This window comes from Mastigoproctus giganteus, chromosome 11 (assembly GCF_048544385.1).
Source record: "Mastigoproctus giganteus isolate SK-2022 chromosome 11, ASM4854438v1, whole genome shotgun sequence".
NCBI lineage: Eukaryota > Metazoa > Arthropoda > Arachnida > Uropygi > Thelyphonidae > Mastigoproctus > Mastigoproctus giganteus.
In genome coordinates, this window is record NC_143585.1 from 112,158,951 (window position 1) to 112,176,726 (window position 17,776).

At 35.2% G+C, this 17,776-nt stretch overlaps 1 protein-coding gene across 1 annotated transcript in view; it reads left to right on the plus strand.

The window, feature by feature from the left end:
* The window catches only part of Oga (O-GlcNAcase), a 402,181-nt gene that overhangs the window by 235,178 nt on the left and 149,227 nt on the right, over positions 1-17,776 (plus strand). Inside the window, exon 7 of the mRNA XM_090385453.1 lies at positions 4,195-4,476. Coding sequence (XP_090241579.1) covers positions 4,195-4,476 — 282 coding nt within the window. The remainder of the gene's footprint in view (positions 1-4,194; positions 4,477-17,776) is intronic.

Here is a 17,776-nt window from a genome sequence, read left to right on the forward strand (position 1 = left end):
TAGTCGATAATCCCCTGTATAATTTAGTCATTTAACCCAATTAATAAAAACGATGTAAATTTAAAATAATGCCAATTATATATAATTTAGCGGTACCCCCCTTGCAGGTACCAGTTCCAAAAGATGTGAAATATCACCGAAAAGGGGTTAAAGAAACTACAAAAACTAAAATATCAAAATGATAGACTGACCATTATGCCCCATATCGACAGAGGACCACGAGGCCAATAATGGTCATGGAATCGCTGCATTTCAATCGCCATACAAATCATCGCAAAGGTGGAAATATCGAAGAACCAAACCACCCTTCCATTCTCCGATAGATCAACTAATGCAGAGGATTTGCATGGCGGTGGTCCTTATGCAGCGAGAAATAATCTATAGAACAGACAGCACTCTTGATCAAAGCCACACCACTGACATAATGCAAGCTTAACCAGCTTATATAATAGAAAGGAAAAGAATAGATGGCGGCACAGGCGCTGCTTATTTAGCATATCAACCCACTACTACCACTAATTTATATAATGTGATGTAAAAGTTAGGCCAAAGTAATAAAAATAAAAATAAAAATATGAATATGAAGCTATCATTAGAGGCAGCAAATGCACATCCTCCACATGAAGCCTAATTATATCTGATAATTAAAATAAATATGATATTTAAAATAAAAAAAAAAAAAAAAAACATCAGCCAGTAGTACGGCATGAAATGAAACGCAAAATAATATAAAATAAACGAACAGGGAAGGGAAAGTAGAGATAATAAGACAAAAAGGTAGTCGATAATCCCCTGTATAATTTAGTCATTTAACCCAATTAATAAAAACGATGTAAATTTAAAATAATGCCAATTATATATAATTTAGCGGTAGTCCCCTTGCAGGTACCAGTTCCAAAACTGGTACCTGCAAGGGGTACCAGTTTTGGAACTGGTACCCCTTGCAGGTACCAGTTTTGGAACTGGTACCAGTTCCAAAACTGGTACCTGCAAGGGGGTACCTTGCAGTTACTGAACTGGTACCTTTTTTTTTTTTTTATTTTAAATATCATATTTATTTTAATTATCAGATATAATTAGGCTTCATGTGGAGGATGTGCATTTGCTGCCTCTAATGATAGCTTCATATTCATATTTTTTTTATTTTTATTACTTTTGCCTAACTTTTACATCACATTATATAAATTAGTGGTAGTAGTGGGTTGATATGCTAAATAAGCAGCGCCTGTGCCGCCATCTATTCTTTTCCTTTCTATTATATAAGCTGGTTAAGCTTGCATTATGTCAGTGGTGTGGCTTTGATCAAGAGTGCTGTCTGTTCTATAGATTATTTCTCGCTGCATAAGGACCACCGCCATGCAAATCCTCTGCATTGTTTGATCTATCGGAGAATGGAAGGGTGGTTTGATTCTATGATATTTCCACCTTTGCGATGATTTGTATGGCGATTGAAATGCAGCGATTCCATGACCATTATTGGCCTCGTGGTCCTCTGTCGATATGGGGCATAATGGTCAGTCTATCATTTTGATATTTTAGTTTTTGTAGTTTCTTTAACCCCTTTTCGGTGATATTTCACATCTTTTGAAACTGGTACCTGCAAGGGGGGTACCGCTAAATTATATATAATTGGCATTATTTTAAATTTACATCGTTTTTATTAATTGGGTTAAATGACTAAATTATACAGGGGATTATCGACTACCTTTTTGTCTTATTATCTCTACTTTCCCTTTCCTGTTCGTTTATTTTATATTATTTTGCGTTTCGTTTCGTGCCGTACTACTGGCTGATGTTTTTTTTTTATTTTATTTTTTTTTATTTTAAATATCATATTTATTTTAATTATCAGATATATATATATATATATACACACACACACACACACATTAACATAATGAAGTAGTTAAAAAAAATGGTACAAAATATAACACTAAAATTAAAAAAATAAAGTAAATATAAATCTATCATTAGAGGCAGCAAAATGCATATTCCTCCACATGATGCCCAATGTATAACTGATATTAAATATAAATCAAAATTAATGGCAGTAGCATGGCAAAACTGTTGAGCGAAAAATGATAAATTAAACATAATAATTAATGAACAGGGAGGGAGAAGAAAAGGTAAGACTAAAAACTGTAGCAGAAAATCCCCAAATAAATATAGAAAATCCAATTAAAATAAATCAGTTTCAAAAGTTAGAGCCAATTATAAGAATTTAGCGGCACCCTCCCCCTCGTAAGGTGCCAGTTCCAATTTACGTGAAATATCACAAATAGACTAAACTAACTACAATAAAATAAAATAAAACCAAAATAACAAAAATAGACTGACCATTATGCCCCATATCGACAGAGGACCACGAGGCCAATAATGGTCAAGGAATCGCTGCATTTCAGTCGCTAGACAAACTGTCACAAAGGCGAACCGATCGAAGGATCAGACACCACCCGATCCCCCAATCGAACCGCCAATGCAGAGGATTTGAATAGCGGTGGTCCTTATGCAGCAAAAAATAAAAATATACAACAGACAGACTAGCACTCCAGTGCAGAGCCACACCACTGACAGTGTAAGCTTAACCAGCTTATATAGACAAATAAATAAAATACTATAGATGGCGGTACAGGTGCAGCATAAGCACATCAAACCCACTACTACCATTTTATTTACATATATTAACATAATGAAATAGTTAAAACAAAAATGGTACAAAATGTAATACGAAAATTAAAAAAATAAAGTAATTATAATTAATGAACAGGGAGGGAGAAGATTTCTTCTCCCTCCCTGTTCATTAATTATGTTTTTTTTTTAATTTAATTATTATGTTTAATTTATTATTTTTTGCTCAACAGTTTTGCCATGCTACTGGCATTAATTTTGATTTATATTTAATATCAGTTACACACACACACCCCTTCTGCTAATTTTACGACTACAGCACTGGCTATGAATACATAAAGGCATTACATATGGAAATCAAGAATGTATTCATTACCTGAATATATATGAATACATAGCACTGGCTATGAATACATAAATGCGTTATGTACGGAAATCAAGAATGGTACCGCATTGTCATGTTAGATAAACAAACCGGGCACATCAGTTTTATCTAGCATTATTATTATTATTATTATTATTACAATTAGCCATATGGTGCAAGGAAGCCTGAGGCTTTTGCTGCACCAGCCAAAAAAAAAATTTGAGTTACCCTGAGAGAGGGAAAGAGGGGAATCACCAAGAAGATGTGAGCCCCTGGGGATTACCACAGTAAAACAAACTTCTGTTACGTAATTTAGCATTTGTTACGTATTACCGCGTAACCCGCATCCCTCTTCTCCCAGTGTCTGAATAAATATCACTAGGAGGAAAATTATTTTAGTGTATAGTAAGATACATATTATACAAATTTTTACACACATTCTTAGGAAGCTATTTGTACATTGTTACCCACTTTTTAAAACTCAAGAATTTGTTTTGCTTCTTCATCAGGTGAAAACAGCAATTGAAAATGGTCAAGAGCATTTACTTGTTTCAAGTTTACTTTTGAAACTCTATTTTTTTGTACTTTTGAAATTGCAATTTCTTATAACAAATGTGCTTCCATGTTGAAATATTGTTTACAGAGAAATCAGTTTGCAGTAGTACAACACAAACAGCAACATAGAGTGGTGCAGTTACATAATCAAAGCCTTTCATGTACATATATAGTGTTGATAAGAGTGATGTCACATTGTCACCTATGTCTATAGATTTTGGTTTCTTGACCATCTGTATAATGAAGTACTGTATACTTATTGCTTTCCTTACAGTTTATTGTGCAATGGAATAAACGTTACAGAGTAAAACTTTTAAAAGAACAGAAGTAATTGAATTAAAAGGTAGACAGTAATTTTTAATGCAGATTTTACTAGTACATGATATGTGAATGATAACTAAAAAGGGGTAAATATGGTTAAGTGTGAATTTTCAGGGCAAAAAAAAAGTTGACTTACATGCTGGAATATACAGTACTTAGAAACATAGAGTAGACATAAGTCAAAGTACGAATTTCTTTCGATCTATCAGATGAATGGCACTTTGTGTGTTATACTCTTCTAGTTTAAATATTTTTAAATTTAGTGCACTGAATATTTGAGTAATATACATTTTCAGAGTTAGAATGTATTTTATTTATATTTTTAGGTTCCAAAGTTATTTCCAAAATAGTCACAGTGCAGTCTATTCAGGAACTCTCAGAGGTTCTGAGAAGGCCACCTGTAATATGGGATAATCTTCATGCTAATGATTATGACCAAAAGCGATTATTTTTAGGACCATACTGTGGTCGTTCTACTGATCTTATTCCTCATCTCAGAGGTGTCTTAACTAATCCAAACTGTGAATATGAAAGCAATTTCATTCCAATCCATACATTAGCTGAATGGAGCAAATGCAATACTGATGGAAAAAGAGATCTTACTTTAAGTAAGTATTTATAATTAGTAAATGAATGAGCATTAAGGCTCAATATGTTCTATGTTATTAATCAGTTCACAAACCAATGAGAGGAATTACCTTGATATAGGCATGCAGAACGCTTCGTTCCTAACACTCTCCTTGAATAAAAGAATTTATAATAATTAAATGAATTCTCTACACTTCGAGAAAAAACATTAGGATCAATGGGTCAAGTTCCCAGAATCTGTGGTTCAAGAGCTCTAAACCTGACAAAAATTCATCAGACCACTAACAAATGTCAACGAGCGAAAGAAGACGGTGTGTCTATAATTAAAATGAATACAAATCTATTCTTATTTTATTTATTTATTTAATTTTTTTTTGTATTCGTTTTAATTATAGACACAATGTATTCTTTTGCTCATTGACATTTGTTGCTGGTCCAATTTATTTTGGTGTTGAGTTTAGAGTTCTTGAAATACAAATTCTCGGTATGTTTGATCGCTAATGTTTTTTAGAGAATTATATATCAAGGTAATTCCTCTTGTTAGTTTGTAAGTATTTATAATGTGTGTATTTCTGAATAAAGCTGTTTATAAATTTCAGGAGTATTATTGAGTATTTCAGCTCTGATTCATACTATCTAATTTCAGGAATAATATTAAATAACACTAAACTAGAAATTTAAACCTGATACTACCAGCTGGATCATTACACCTTGGAACTAATTCTGAAAGCTTGTAACTTGAATGTTTGTATTACTCTCTAAAATTTTTCATGGTTTTATTCTTTGAATTTTCATTAATCTAAAATAATTTTATTATATTATTATTATTTTTTACCCTGTGTATATGGTTAACATTCATGCTGACTGTGTCCATTAGATTCAGATTGAAATTGGCATATTTTTTCAACAAGCTATTTGTCGACTGTGATATTATCACTCAGTGTTCTAGTGTAGAATTTTTAATTTTAGAACTAGTGATTCATAAAATTTGTGCAATAATTTAGCACATTGTCTTAAACCTAAACAAGAATAGATCTATGTTTGTAGTAATTGTTTATTGAGTGAATTTAAATGAAAAGAGATTAAAAAAATACTAGTACATTTAGTTATCCTTTTTTAGAACATTTAGGTATATGAGGTGTTAATGATTTAATTCTTTAATTAAATAATTAACATTGTATTAACATAATGTAGCAGTTTTCTTTGTTATTGTTTTATGAAATTGCAATCAGATATGGTCACTACTAGGGCTTGCAAACCGGTTTTATAAAACCGGATTCAAATATTTTCTTAGTTAGCCGTCGAATATAGTTATTTGTTACGCACATTTTCTTTTGTTTGTTCGTTTGTCTGGATTGTTCAACTGCTTTATGTTTTAAACATGTTTTTTATTTTATTTTATGGTTAGGTACGAATCTCATGGGCAAGTGGCCCAAATCTAGGAGGGGGGTACCTTTTATCTTCCCACCTGTATCATGGCATGATGCAAGTGTACTCATTTACGACTGAGTGAGTCAGAGCGATAGCGTAAAAGAAAATGCTCAACATTTCTTTGTTCCATCTATCTTGTTCGCCAGGCAAGTTATGGAACGCGCCTTATTGATGGTTACCCACTAGAAACAGATTCGCTGAATATTGCATCAAATTTCAATCGTAGAAAGTTTTTTGCTTCTTTATTCCTATTAAATTTGCGATCAAATGTTCTCCAAAAAGCAGCTTCACCAAATTTAGCTTTTATGTAATTTTGAAAATACAATAGATTTAATTGGGAAAAAAAAATTGCAAGTAAATAAATAAAAAATTTCTTTCATGAAAATTTTGTAACTTGCCTCGTTTAGACTCTTGATTCAGTTCTTGCGGGAGTGACGCATAGTATTGTGCCTTTGTTATCTTCAATATTTTTATTCGAAATTGTCGGTGATATAAATTCCTACTAATTAATATTTATTACTCTTAATATGTATAAGATGAAATCAAATGTATGGAATTATTTTGCTCAAAAGCAAAGATGAAGCACAACGTTCGAAATGTCAGAAGATAATTAAGTCATCTGGAGACATCAGATTGACATTAAACAAGATAACAGTGAACCTCCCATAAAAATGGTAAGAACATTAGAAAACTTTATAGTTAAAAAAGCTATGGAAGAAGAGACTTCAAAATTAGCTGCTTTAGATGGATTTTCTTTTAATTCAATTGCCAATTGTGAGTTTATACAATCAGCCTTCACCTTCAGAGAAATAAATACGATAAATTACCACCAGCCTCAGTGAATGGAATTAAAAATATAGTTCTGAATTATTATAAAACTAAGAAAGAACTCATTTAGCATTTCAAAAATTCATTGGTTTTGGGTGCACGGTATTCATTGACTCTAGACGAATATACGTCTATACAAAATAAAAGGTATATGAATATAAATGTGCATTCAAAAGACAATCATTGGTCGTTAGGTTGTATTGAGATTAATGGTTCACTTGATAGCAGAAGAACTGAGCAAATTGTGAATGGACACTTGAAGGAATTTGGTTTGAACTTGGATGAGGATATTGTTGCCTGCACCACCGATGGAGCAGCAATGATGATTAAGTTTGGCAAGCAAATTACTCCTAATCATCAACAATGTATAGCCCATTGTATACATCTGTCAGTTATAGATGTACTTTATGAAAAAGCAATCAATTATGGTGCCACAGTCTGAGTCTCCCAAAGACAATGAAGAAAATGAAAATAATGAAGAAAGTAGTGATGATGAAGAAAGACAGCAAGGCATGCTTTATCAAACCGACTTTACTGATGAGCTCATTTATTTCTTCAATACAATGGCTAATATTGCACAAACTATTAACAAAGTCAGAAAAATTTGCAAGCTTTTTCGAAAATCGCCTACCAAAAATGACATAGTACAAAATTTTGTTAAAGCAAAATTTAATGGAAAAAAATATAAATTTATATATTAGATTACAAGACAGACTAGATGGGATAGCACATTCTATATGATTGAGAGATTTTTGAAATTGAAAAATTGCATTCCAAATGCTCTATGTGCAGTTCTGTCAACTGAAGCTGTGTCTGACGATGACTGGAAAACACTTGAATTGCTATGTGAAACTTTGCGACCAGTTGAAATGATTCTGAAGGCTATAACCTCAGAAGATACAGACTTACTTAAAGCAGAGTCTTCAAGAGAATTTCTGCTTGCTAAGCTTGATACAGCAGAAAACCCATTTGCTTTCAAGTTTCACCAAAGCCTTTTGCAGCGTTATAATGCAAGACGAAATTGCCAAACTGTGGCTTTGCTGAGCCATCTACACAACCCCAAAAAGTTTAGGAAAGAAGATTCCAAAAGTTCTTAAACCCTTTAGGAATCTAAAGGGTTCAAGAACTTTTGATTTTCCAAGTAAGCAAGTTTTGAAAAAGCATGCTGAAGAGATTTATCAGAGATTATTTGCAAAACATTCCGTAGGAGTCTTAGCGTTGAATGAAGAAACTAAGAATAAACGAACTGTTCTTTTAGAAGAAAAGAAAGACTCGTCTAGTTCCGATGTTGGAGATACACTCATGCAAGAGTATGATAGTGTAATAAAGAGATTAACTGAAGAGCCTTCAAAATATCCGAGTGAATTGGAAATCAGCAAAGAATTTAAAATTTTGGAGGCAACTAGCAGTAGAAGTGAAAAGCTGGAGAAAGTTTATAGAGCACTGCTGACCATTAAACCAACAAGTGTCCAATCTGAGAGAGTGTTTTCGATCATTGGTCTCTTTAACACAAAAATAAGGTCAAGTCTATCAGGAAAAATGCTTAATATACTGTGTTTTTTAAAGGATCATTTTCAGAAAAAAGCTGAGCAATAAATAGTAAAGTAATTTCCCCAAGCTGTTTTTTTTTCACATTATTTTTATTTATTTATTATTATTATTATAGGGCTTATTATTTTTTTGTTTACTATACGAGGAGACAGTTTTTATTCAAAGGATTTGAATACAATTTGTAATTTTGTATAATCTCAAGCTGGTTACTTTTTTGGAGCATTTTAATTTTTTTAAATTTTTTTTACTATAAGAGGTGATAGATTTTGTTTAAAAGATTTGATTACGATTTGTACAATCTACCCAAGATAAAATAAATACCTGTGTTATAAGCTTTTAATTATTTTCCCTAACTCTGAGAAAATCGGTTTTAAAACTGGTTTTAAGAGTAAACTTCGGTTAAACTCTGTTTTGAAATTTCTCGGTTTTATGCAAGCCCTAGTCACTACTGTTAATTCTGGTTTATGATATTTAGCCTGCAAGTAAAAATACTACTGAATGTTCAAGGCACTACCGTGTTTGAGATTGATGTTAGAGGAGATAATGAAAATGTTTGTTTTTAAGGAACAGTATTGTTCTTTGGCAATGCAGTAAAATTACATTAATTTTCAGTCCATACATGGTACTAAGTACTATAGGTTCTCATACCTCATGTTTGGGGTTTTCATTAAAAAAAAAAAAAAATAGAATCAACTTAACTGTGATGTAAACATGATTGCAGATATTAGAATTAAAAGAGCAGCTGTAAAATGATTGTGTTCATGTGTTTTAGTGGTAAAAAATTAAGAATTTAGATGTATATGTCATTATATTTGATTTGTCAAACGTGTGTGTGTGTGTGTTGTAATGGTATTAACCTGGGAGTCACTATACATAACATTTATTCTAAAGCAAATAATGAATATAGCTATTATATTTTCTTCTTATTGTTGACAAATTGTAGCTAGCTTTTATTTTTCCAGTCATTTGTAGAGTTTTATGTATAGTTAGGGATACATATAGTTAATTTTAAAAGACCTAGCATCTTTGACATGAGATGGTTTGGAAACCCCAAGGACTTTGCTGCATAAAATGTTTAGACTTAAAAACATCTGCTCTTATATGTATACACATTCATTCCTTATTCCCAAGCAAGCAAACACATAGGTGGTAAAAATATAGATATTGGGAACACTCATTGAATATATTTTTTTGACAGGAATCTAACCTTAGGAAGATTTGAAGTGTTCAATGGCCTTTTATATACAACTAAAAGAACCAAATCTAAGAAATATAGTGTCACGAGGTTCAATAGTATTGCCTGATTTTCACTGAAATTGAAACTTCCTTCATTTTCATTAAAAAAAAAAAAAAAATGATGAAATGAAGGGTTAATAGTTTGGATTAAATATATTTCAGTTTATTTAATTTTGATAAAGCTGTTTTCTATGATATTTTGTAAATTTAACGATGGTTATTACAAGATCAACAGCCATGAGTATTTCGTCACATGTACTCGTGACAAGTGGAAATGGCTGCAGACAATATCCATGAGACATGACTTCATTGTGTGTGGCATGTATTCAAGGGTCAGTCTAGTTGCTAATCATAGCTCAAGTGATGAATCTTTTCTTTGTTCTTGTTGCCAGGAGTGTACCTATCTAAAATTGAAAGTTCGTGCATTTCTTGAAGAATTTAAGTCACTGAATAAATGGGTACTTGCCTTGGAGATTATTTTAAGGTCCTAGCTTCTCGGTGATTCAAGATTTTAGTAACCTTACAAGCAATGCATCCTAGGTTTGTGCCCCAGAACAGAATAACTAAGTACAAACTGCTCAGGTGCAAATTAGTTCTAGTGAGAGATTTCATTGTTAGGGAAATAGGGAAATTTTTTGTTATAAGGATGGGTGGACTAGAACCAGAGTTGTCTGCTAGGAGAAGCAATTCACGATACCATTAACAGATTGTAAGATTTTAAAGGAATTAAAGAGAGATTATAATTCATGTGGGGATTAATGATATAAATTCAACAGATTAATGATATAAATTCAACAAATCATCAGTAATGATGCTGATGATTTGTTGAAAAAATATAGGACCATGTTGATAAAATGCCTTGTTAGGTTAGAATGTGTATGTGTCAGCAGTTCTGCCCAAGCACAAGAGGAAGGACTATATGCTGAAAGCTGTGTGAATTAACTCAAGACTTGAGGGATTCTGGAGTTTTTTTGGGTGGGGGAATTTTTATTAGCATGATCTGCACTCATAGATAGAAGAAATTTATTGTGTAGAGATGGTGTACACTTGAACAGAGGTGGTACATGGGTTTTTGCTAGTGTCATTGAGGATACTCTAAGGTAGGGATCGACAACTGTATGCCCACAGGCACCAGGGTGCCCACCGAAGTGTTTTCATGTGCCTGTGTGAAAAATTGGAGTGAAAAGTTTATTATCGAAACTGCCACTGAAAAGAGGTTTAATATTCAGCCTCTTGTGGAACATCTTGAAGAGCTAAAGTAAGAATTCAAATGGCATTTCCAGGATTTCAAGAAAATTGAACCAGTTGGGAAATATATTAACTAAATCCCTTCAATAATGTAGAGATTTCTGAGATTTTAATTGGAAACTTATTTAAAACAGACATTGCAGAAACTGAACTAGAAATTGTTAACCTTCAAAGCCGCACTGTTTTACAAATAATATAAAAAAGATAATGACTTCTGGATTGGGTGGACAAGAATAAATATCCTTTGTTAAAAAATGTAGTGCTAATGGTGAACTATTGCTAGAAAATAATCTCTGTGAGTCATTATTTTCTAGCATGAAGTTCATAAAGTCAAAGAATCGATCTAGCTTAGATGCACATCTAATTGATTGTTTGCGAGCTGGGTGTTTATCTTATACTCCAGATTTTCGTTTGATAACTGAAGAAATTCAATCACAAGTTTCACATTAATTTTAATTAAATTAATTTTATTATTTAAAAAAAGGAAAATCATAAAATAACATTATATATGGCAGAGTATGTAATGTATGTATTAATTTTCTAGTTTATATCATTCAATGTAAAACCTTTAATAAATGCATTATTCTTTGGTGCCCGCAACTGTTTAATTAATATCAAAAGTAGCTCGCCACCATGAAAAGGTTTCCCTGAACCCTGCTCTAAGGGTCCAGGGAAACTGCTAGTTTGGGGGAAGGAAATATTGCATTTATCTGATGATGTGGGTCAAAGTAATCTTTGCATACATCATGAATTCTTGTATTTTGACACAACAGCCAATATTGGCAAGATATTCAGTGAGGGAGGAAAATCACATCAATTTGCTGCATGCAACAATTCATTTTGTTGACAGTTTGCTATTTGTGACAATTTGGTGAATGATATTTCGCTGTATATGACAGTGTGGTGAAACATAATGAGTATGATGATTTGGTGAATTCTTTGGGGGAATTTGGTGTATGGCAAACCTTTAACATGCTGTGCTGTAAATGGTGAACTTAATGATCACAATACTTTTCTTGATATTTTATGATTTTGATGGAGCATGCTATTTACCTTCATTTTTTAATGTACATTCTACTTTTTTTTTGATGGAGAATGCTATTTACCTTCATCTTTTAAAGCACATTCTACTTTTTTTTAGAAAATTCTATTAAAAAAGTGCCGTGACAGTTTAATAATTGGCATACAAGAGAACCTTGTTCCCACTTTACTTTCTATAAGTTGTATTTTTTAGGAAATCCCATTACAGAGGTATTGTTCCAGAGACTAAAAATTAGAGATCATTAATGGATTGCCAGCTGGGTAATACACATGTGAGGGGGTATCAAAAATAATACCTAGAAATAATAGCCATAGAAAGATGAAAATTCACATGAACTTTAATCCTTTTCTGTGTACTCTCCATGTATAGTAACACATTTCTGACATCTATGGATCAGTTGTTTAATGCCTTGATCATAGAAGCCTGCACTTTTTGCCTGAAACCGCGATTCCACTTCATTGATGACTTCCTGAGATGAATCAAAGCAGCGTCCACGCAATAGTTTCTTCATTTCTCAAAACAAGAAGTCTGATGGTGTTGGGTCAGGAGAATAGGGTGGGTGCTGTAGTAGTTTGAAGCCGCACTGGGCAACAAAGTTGGTGGTGGCAAAGGCCAGGTGAACCGGTGCATTGTCTGACAGAAAACGGACACCTTTGGTTAACATTCCATGCCTTTTCACTTTTAAAGCATCGCATAGCTTTTTCAAAAGATTTCTGTATTATTCACCATTAAGTGTGGAACCACGAGGTAGATAATCTGTCAGGATATCCCCTTTTCTGTCCCAAAACATGGACAACATCACCTTCTTCACAGATGGAGCGGTCTTTGCCTTTTGCGAGGTGGAGAGAGGTGTGCTTCCACTACTTTGACGTGTCTTTATTCTCTCTCTCTCTCTCTCTCTCTCTCTCTCTCTCTCTCTCTCTCTCTCTCTCTCTCTCTCTCCAGATCATACTGGTACACCCAGCATTTGTCACCAACCGATCAAAAAAGTTCTCAACATCCGCATTACACAAATCCAACAGTTGGCGAGAACATTGCATTCGACATTGCTTCTGCAGAGGCATCCACAATCTTGGAACCCATCATGCAAAGAACTTAGACATGTGCAGATGGTCATGTAAAATGCTGTCGGCAGACCCATAACTAACTCCCACTGCATTTGCGATGAAATGAATTGTCATGCTTCTGTTGCTCAGCACCAGCTGTGTTCAACTTTTGCGACTGTCCCACTGTCTGTGGATGTTCATGGTTTTCCTTCTCTTGGCTTGTCAAAGACAATTTTACGACCGCATTGGAACTCCCGTTTCCACTTTTTTACATTGTCATAGGATGGACAATTCTGCCCATGCACAGCTTTCATTTCTTCATCAGTTTTCTGAGCTTTCTTGCCCTGCAAGTGCAGGAACTTGATCACTGCTCAATACTCCACTTAGCAATAGCATTCTTCTTCAGATTCCAGACTCTACCTATGGTGTACGTTCAACTAAAGGAATGAAATTTCACATGTTAGTTATTGTATATGCATATTAAAAATGGCATCTTCCTGCTGATGTTTTATCTAGGTCAGGGTTCGAACTTTTTTTTATACCCCCTTGTATTCTGACATTTGGTTTGCAACCTGCGCTATAGTTTTTATTGAAAAAAGTTTAATAGTCTGCTAGTACTGTGGATAGGTTAAGGGTGGGCAGGTAAGCTTCCCTAGAGATTGTGTTGGAGTCTGAATTGGAGTCAAGTCCCCTGTAGAAAAACACTCTTACCCAGTGAAGAGTTTTCACCAGAGCCCATGGCTTTTCTCAACATTCATGACCAAGGGATAGTTTGATAGTCTGTTCTATTACCTGGTTTATGCACCCATAATTTTCTTCTAGCTTCCTAACCTTCAACCAATTCATACTCCTTGAAGAGCATTATGATGTGGTCACAAAGGAACTGAATGTCAAAAATAATTTTGATAATATATACTTGGATTTCAGGAAAGCTTTTGATACTGTTGCACATGGAAGACTGCTGTACAGATTGGACAGGTATGGCATTAGGGTAAGTTGCTACAATGGATAAAGGGATGGTTGAGTTTTTGTTGTTGTTATTTGGTTTTTAGGAGCATTAGCAACTAAGGCCATATTGCTCCGGGGATATGTGGTGGTCATACCCTGACCTTTCCGTATTTGGTGGTGACGGGCTCGAACCCCGGTATAATCAAGATGCGTGTGCTACGCACTGCTGCTCCTGCCCACCTGGCTACGAAGGCACCGGGTTGGTTGAGTAGGAGACGACAGAGAGCAGTAATCAATGGACACTGCTCTTCATGGACAAATGTTAGTGGAGTTCCCCAGGGTTCCGTGCTGGACCCATTGTTGTTTTGTGTATTCATCGATGATATTGATGAAGGTATATCAGGATTAATGTCCAAGTTTGCAGATGATACAAAGGTTGGCAGGTTTGTTAACGACAGTAAAGGCAGTATGCTACTCCAACTGGATCTAGATAAGTTGGACAAATGGGCTGAGAAGTGACAACTGAAGTTTAACATTGACAAATACAAAGTACTGCATATGGGTAGCAGTAACCCAAGAGAAATGTACCAATTGGCAGGGTTGTTAATGACAGTAAAGACGGTATGCTACTCCAACTGGATCTAGATAAGTTGGGTAAATGAGCTGAGAAGTGACAACTGAAGTTTAACATTGACAAATACAAAGTACTGCATATGGGTAGCAATAACCCAAGAGAAATGTACCAACTGGCAGGGTTGTTAACGACAGTAAAGACGGTATGCTACTCCAACTGGATCTAGATAAGTTGGGTAAATGAGCTGAGAAGTGACAACTGAAGTTTAGTTGTCAGTCAGCTATGAAGTTCGCTTTGAACAGTGCAGATAGGCTGCCAGGGCAGGTCATGCAGTCTTGCCAATGATATATAGGAATTTTGCTAGCAGGGACGGGGGGGGGGTGATTATCCCGTTGTATAAGGCAGTGGTCAGGCCACATCTAGAGTACTATGTACAGGTCTGGAGGCCTCATTTTAGGAAGGATGTAGAGTTGCTAGAACGAATACAAAGAAGGGCAACAAGATTGGTGAGGTGAACAAAGGGGTACTCTTACCAAGAAAGGCTTAAGTTCTGCAAATTGCAGTGCCTGGAAAGTAAGCACCTACGAGGTGATCTGATTGAGATGTATATGGCCTTGAATGGGTTGAATAAGCTGAATGCTAATGGGATTCTTCCTCTTGCTCAAATTAAGAACCTGAGAAGGCAGTTGTAGAATAAATATACAGAAATTTGCCTTTAGCCAGCGGGTGTTGATTGGTGGAACAGACTTCCATCTTTTGTTGTGGAAGTTGATAGCCTAAATAAATTTAAAGCTGAGCTGGACAGGCATTTGGAACGAATGGAGGGGTGAAATGGGAGTGTTTTTTTTTTTTTTGGCTGATGCTACATAAGCTTGCTTGCTTGCATTGCATGCCTCTACTAATGCTAATGATTCAACTGATTAGGTATGTTAAAAAAAAATTAACAAATAATCTTATCTGGATTAAAGCGTTACAATATGAATGGATTCATGCTGAAATAGGCACATACTCGCTTTCCAACAGCCTCTGAGAAATGATTATTGTGTATGGTGTTATTCGTAATGTGGCTCCAGGGGATCCCCCAACTCTGCATTAAGAAATGTGGTGAATACAAAACTCTGTAAAGGCCAGATTTATGTAAATTAGCGAGCATTCCTGACGGGTTAGTTGTGTGGGTTATTTTAGGTTAGGCCTCTAACCTAAGGCCTAAGGACTTGTTTTCACAGAGAAACCTCTAGTAGTTTACTGTCCAGTGCCGGGAAGTACGGAGTATGAAAGCACAGGCTGGTGAAAAGCTGTGATAGCCAAAGCTATAGAGAGGGAGAACCCGGTAAAAAAATGAAAGTTAGAAGGTTGGGGAGATAGGAAGTGGGAGAGTTAAAAGTGGTAGGGAAATAGATGAAGGCGGTAGAAGTCCTAGTGACCAGTGTTCAAATTCCTCTTGCATTCCAAATGCCTGTCCAGCTCGGCCTTAAATTTATCTAGGCTGTCATCTTCCACAACAGAAGATGGAAGTCTGTTCCACCAATCAACCACCCGCTGGCTATAGGCAAATTTCCGCACATCTATTCTACAACTGTCTTTTCTCAATTTGAATCTATGCCCCCTCAGGTTCTTAATCTGAGCAAGAGGAATAATCCCATCAGCATTCAGCTTGCTCAACCCATTCAAGGCATTATACATCTCAATCAGATCACCTCGCAGGTGCCTACTCTCCAGGTGCTGCAATTTGCAGAAATGAAACCTTTCTTGGTAAGAGCACCCCTTTGTTTCCCTCATCAATCGTTTTGCCCTTCTTTGTACTCGTTCTAGCGACTCTACGTACTTCCAAAAATGAGGCCTCCAGACCTGTACACAGTACTCTAGGTGTGGCCTGACCATTGCCTTGTACAACGGGATAATCATCTCCCTGTCCCTGCTAGCAAAATTCCTATATATCATTCACAAGACTCCATGACCTGCTCTGGCAGCCCGTCTGCAGTGTCAGCGAACTTCATAGTTGACTGCATAATTATTCCACGTAAATTACTGCACAATTGCCACACAGTTGTTACGTTTCTCTTGGGTTATTGCTACCCATATACAGTCAGTCCTCGTATATCACGTGTTTACATTACACGAATTCGATCACACACGATTTATAAAAAGGGGACCGATATCGTATATAACACGAACCGAATTCGCTTATGCACAATTCACCTTTGTGTTTACAAGAAATGGCAGTTGAACGCAGAATCACACCAATCGAACGCAACATGATAGGAATGAAGAGAAGATTCTGAAAATGTATTTATGTGTTTTATATCAGTGAAGGGGAAACACATTTCACCATAATAACGTAAAAACCAACACAATTCCAGCTATCAGTATAATCGCAAATGCAATTAGATCGAGTTTACTACCAGTTTATAACAGATTCCACTAGCGGAAACGCAACTGGAAATTGTTTTTATTGTTTTATGGTAGTAACCCCTAGAAATGTGAGGTGTTAATAGTGTATCTCTGCCTTTACGGTGTTGTTTATTCAGTTGCTAGCTACACACGTGCAGCTTTGTTTATGTGTATCAAGCTTGCCTCCTCGTTTTGTAATTGTGCTTTATTCCCTAAAAATGAGTAAAATACTTAAAAGGTGTGAAAAGGAAACGTCCTGGTGAAGACTGCAGATTCACAGAGAAAAAAAAAAAGCATTATCGATAAACAGAGGCAGACTGGGTCAAAAATTCTTGCCCGGGAAAATTTATAGTGGCCTCATACTATGGTTTATGGCCAAAATCACACCGGTCTCCGGCCCACCGGGGTTTCCCCAGTAAGGCTTATGGCCAGTCCGCCTCTGTCGATAGAGAAAAAATATGAAAATGTGAAAGACCATGTGATATTGCACGTGCTACAGACCTAAATGAGGCAATGCCTAGAAAATGAAAACAACTTTCATAGCAGGAATAACTCAAAGTGTAATTAAAATCCATTAAATTAAGACACAAAGAATTAGAAGAGATACAACGGCTCTTTTTTGTTTGATTTTCTATCCAACTGTTTGGATAGAAAATCAAACAAAAAACAAGTTTGCTTACGATAGAAGCAAAAGCATTAGCAATATTTTATTACGTAATAGATTATTTATTGTGTTTGGTAGTTTTGGTTACAAATGTGTGTTCAATCTTGGGTGGTCGGCACCTAACCCTATTTTTCCCATAGGGCATGTTGTTTATATTGCATGATTTTGCATTGCATGAGGTTTTCTAGGAACCCAACTATCGTGCTATACGAGGACTGACTGTACAGTGCTTTGTATTTGTCAATGTTAAACTTCAGTTGCCACTTCTCAGCCCATTTGCCCAACTTATCTAGATCCAGTTGGAGTAGTATACTGTCTTTACTGCCGTTAACAACCGTGCAACCCTTTGTAGCATCTGCAA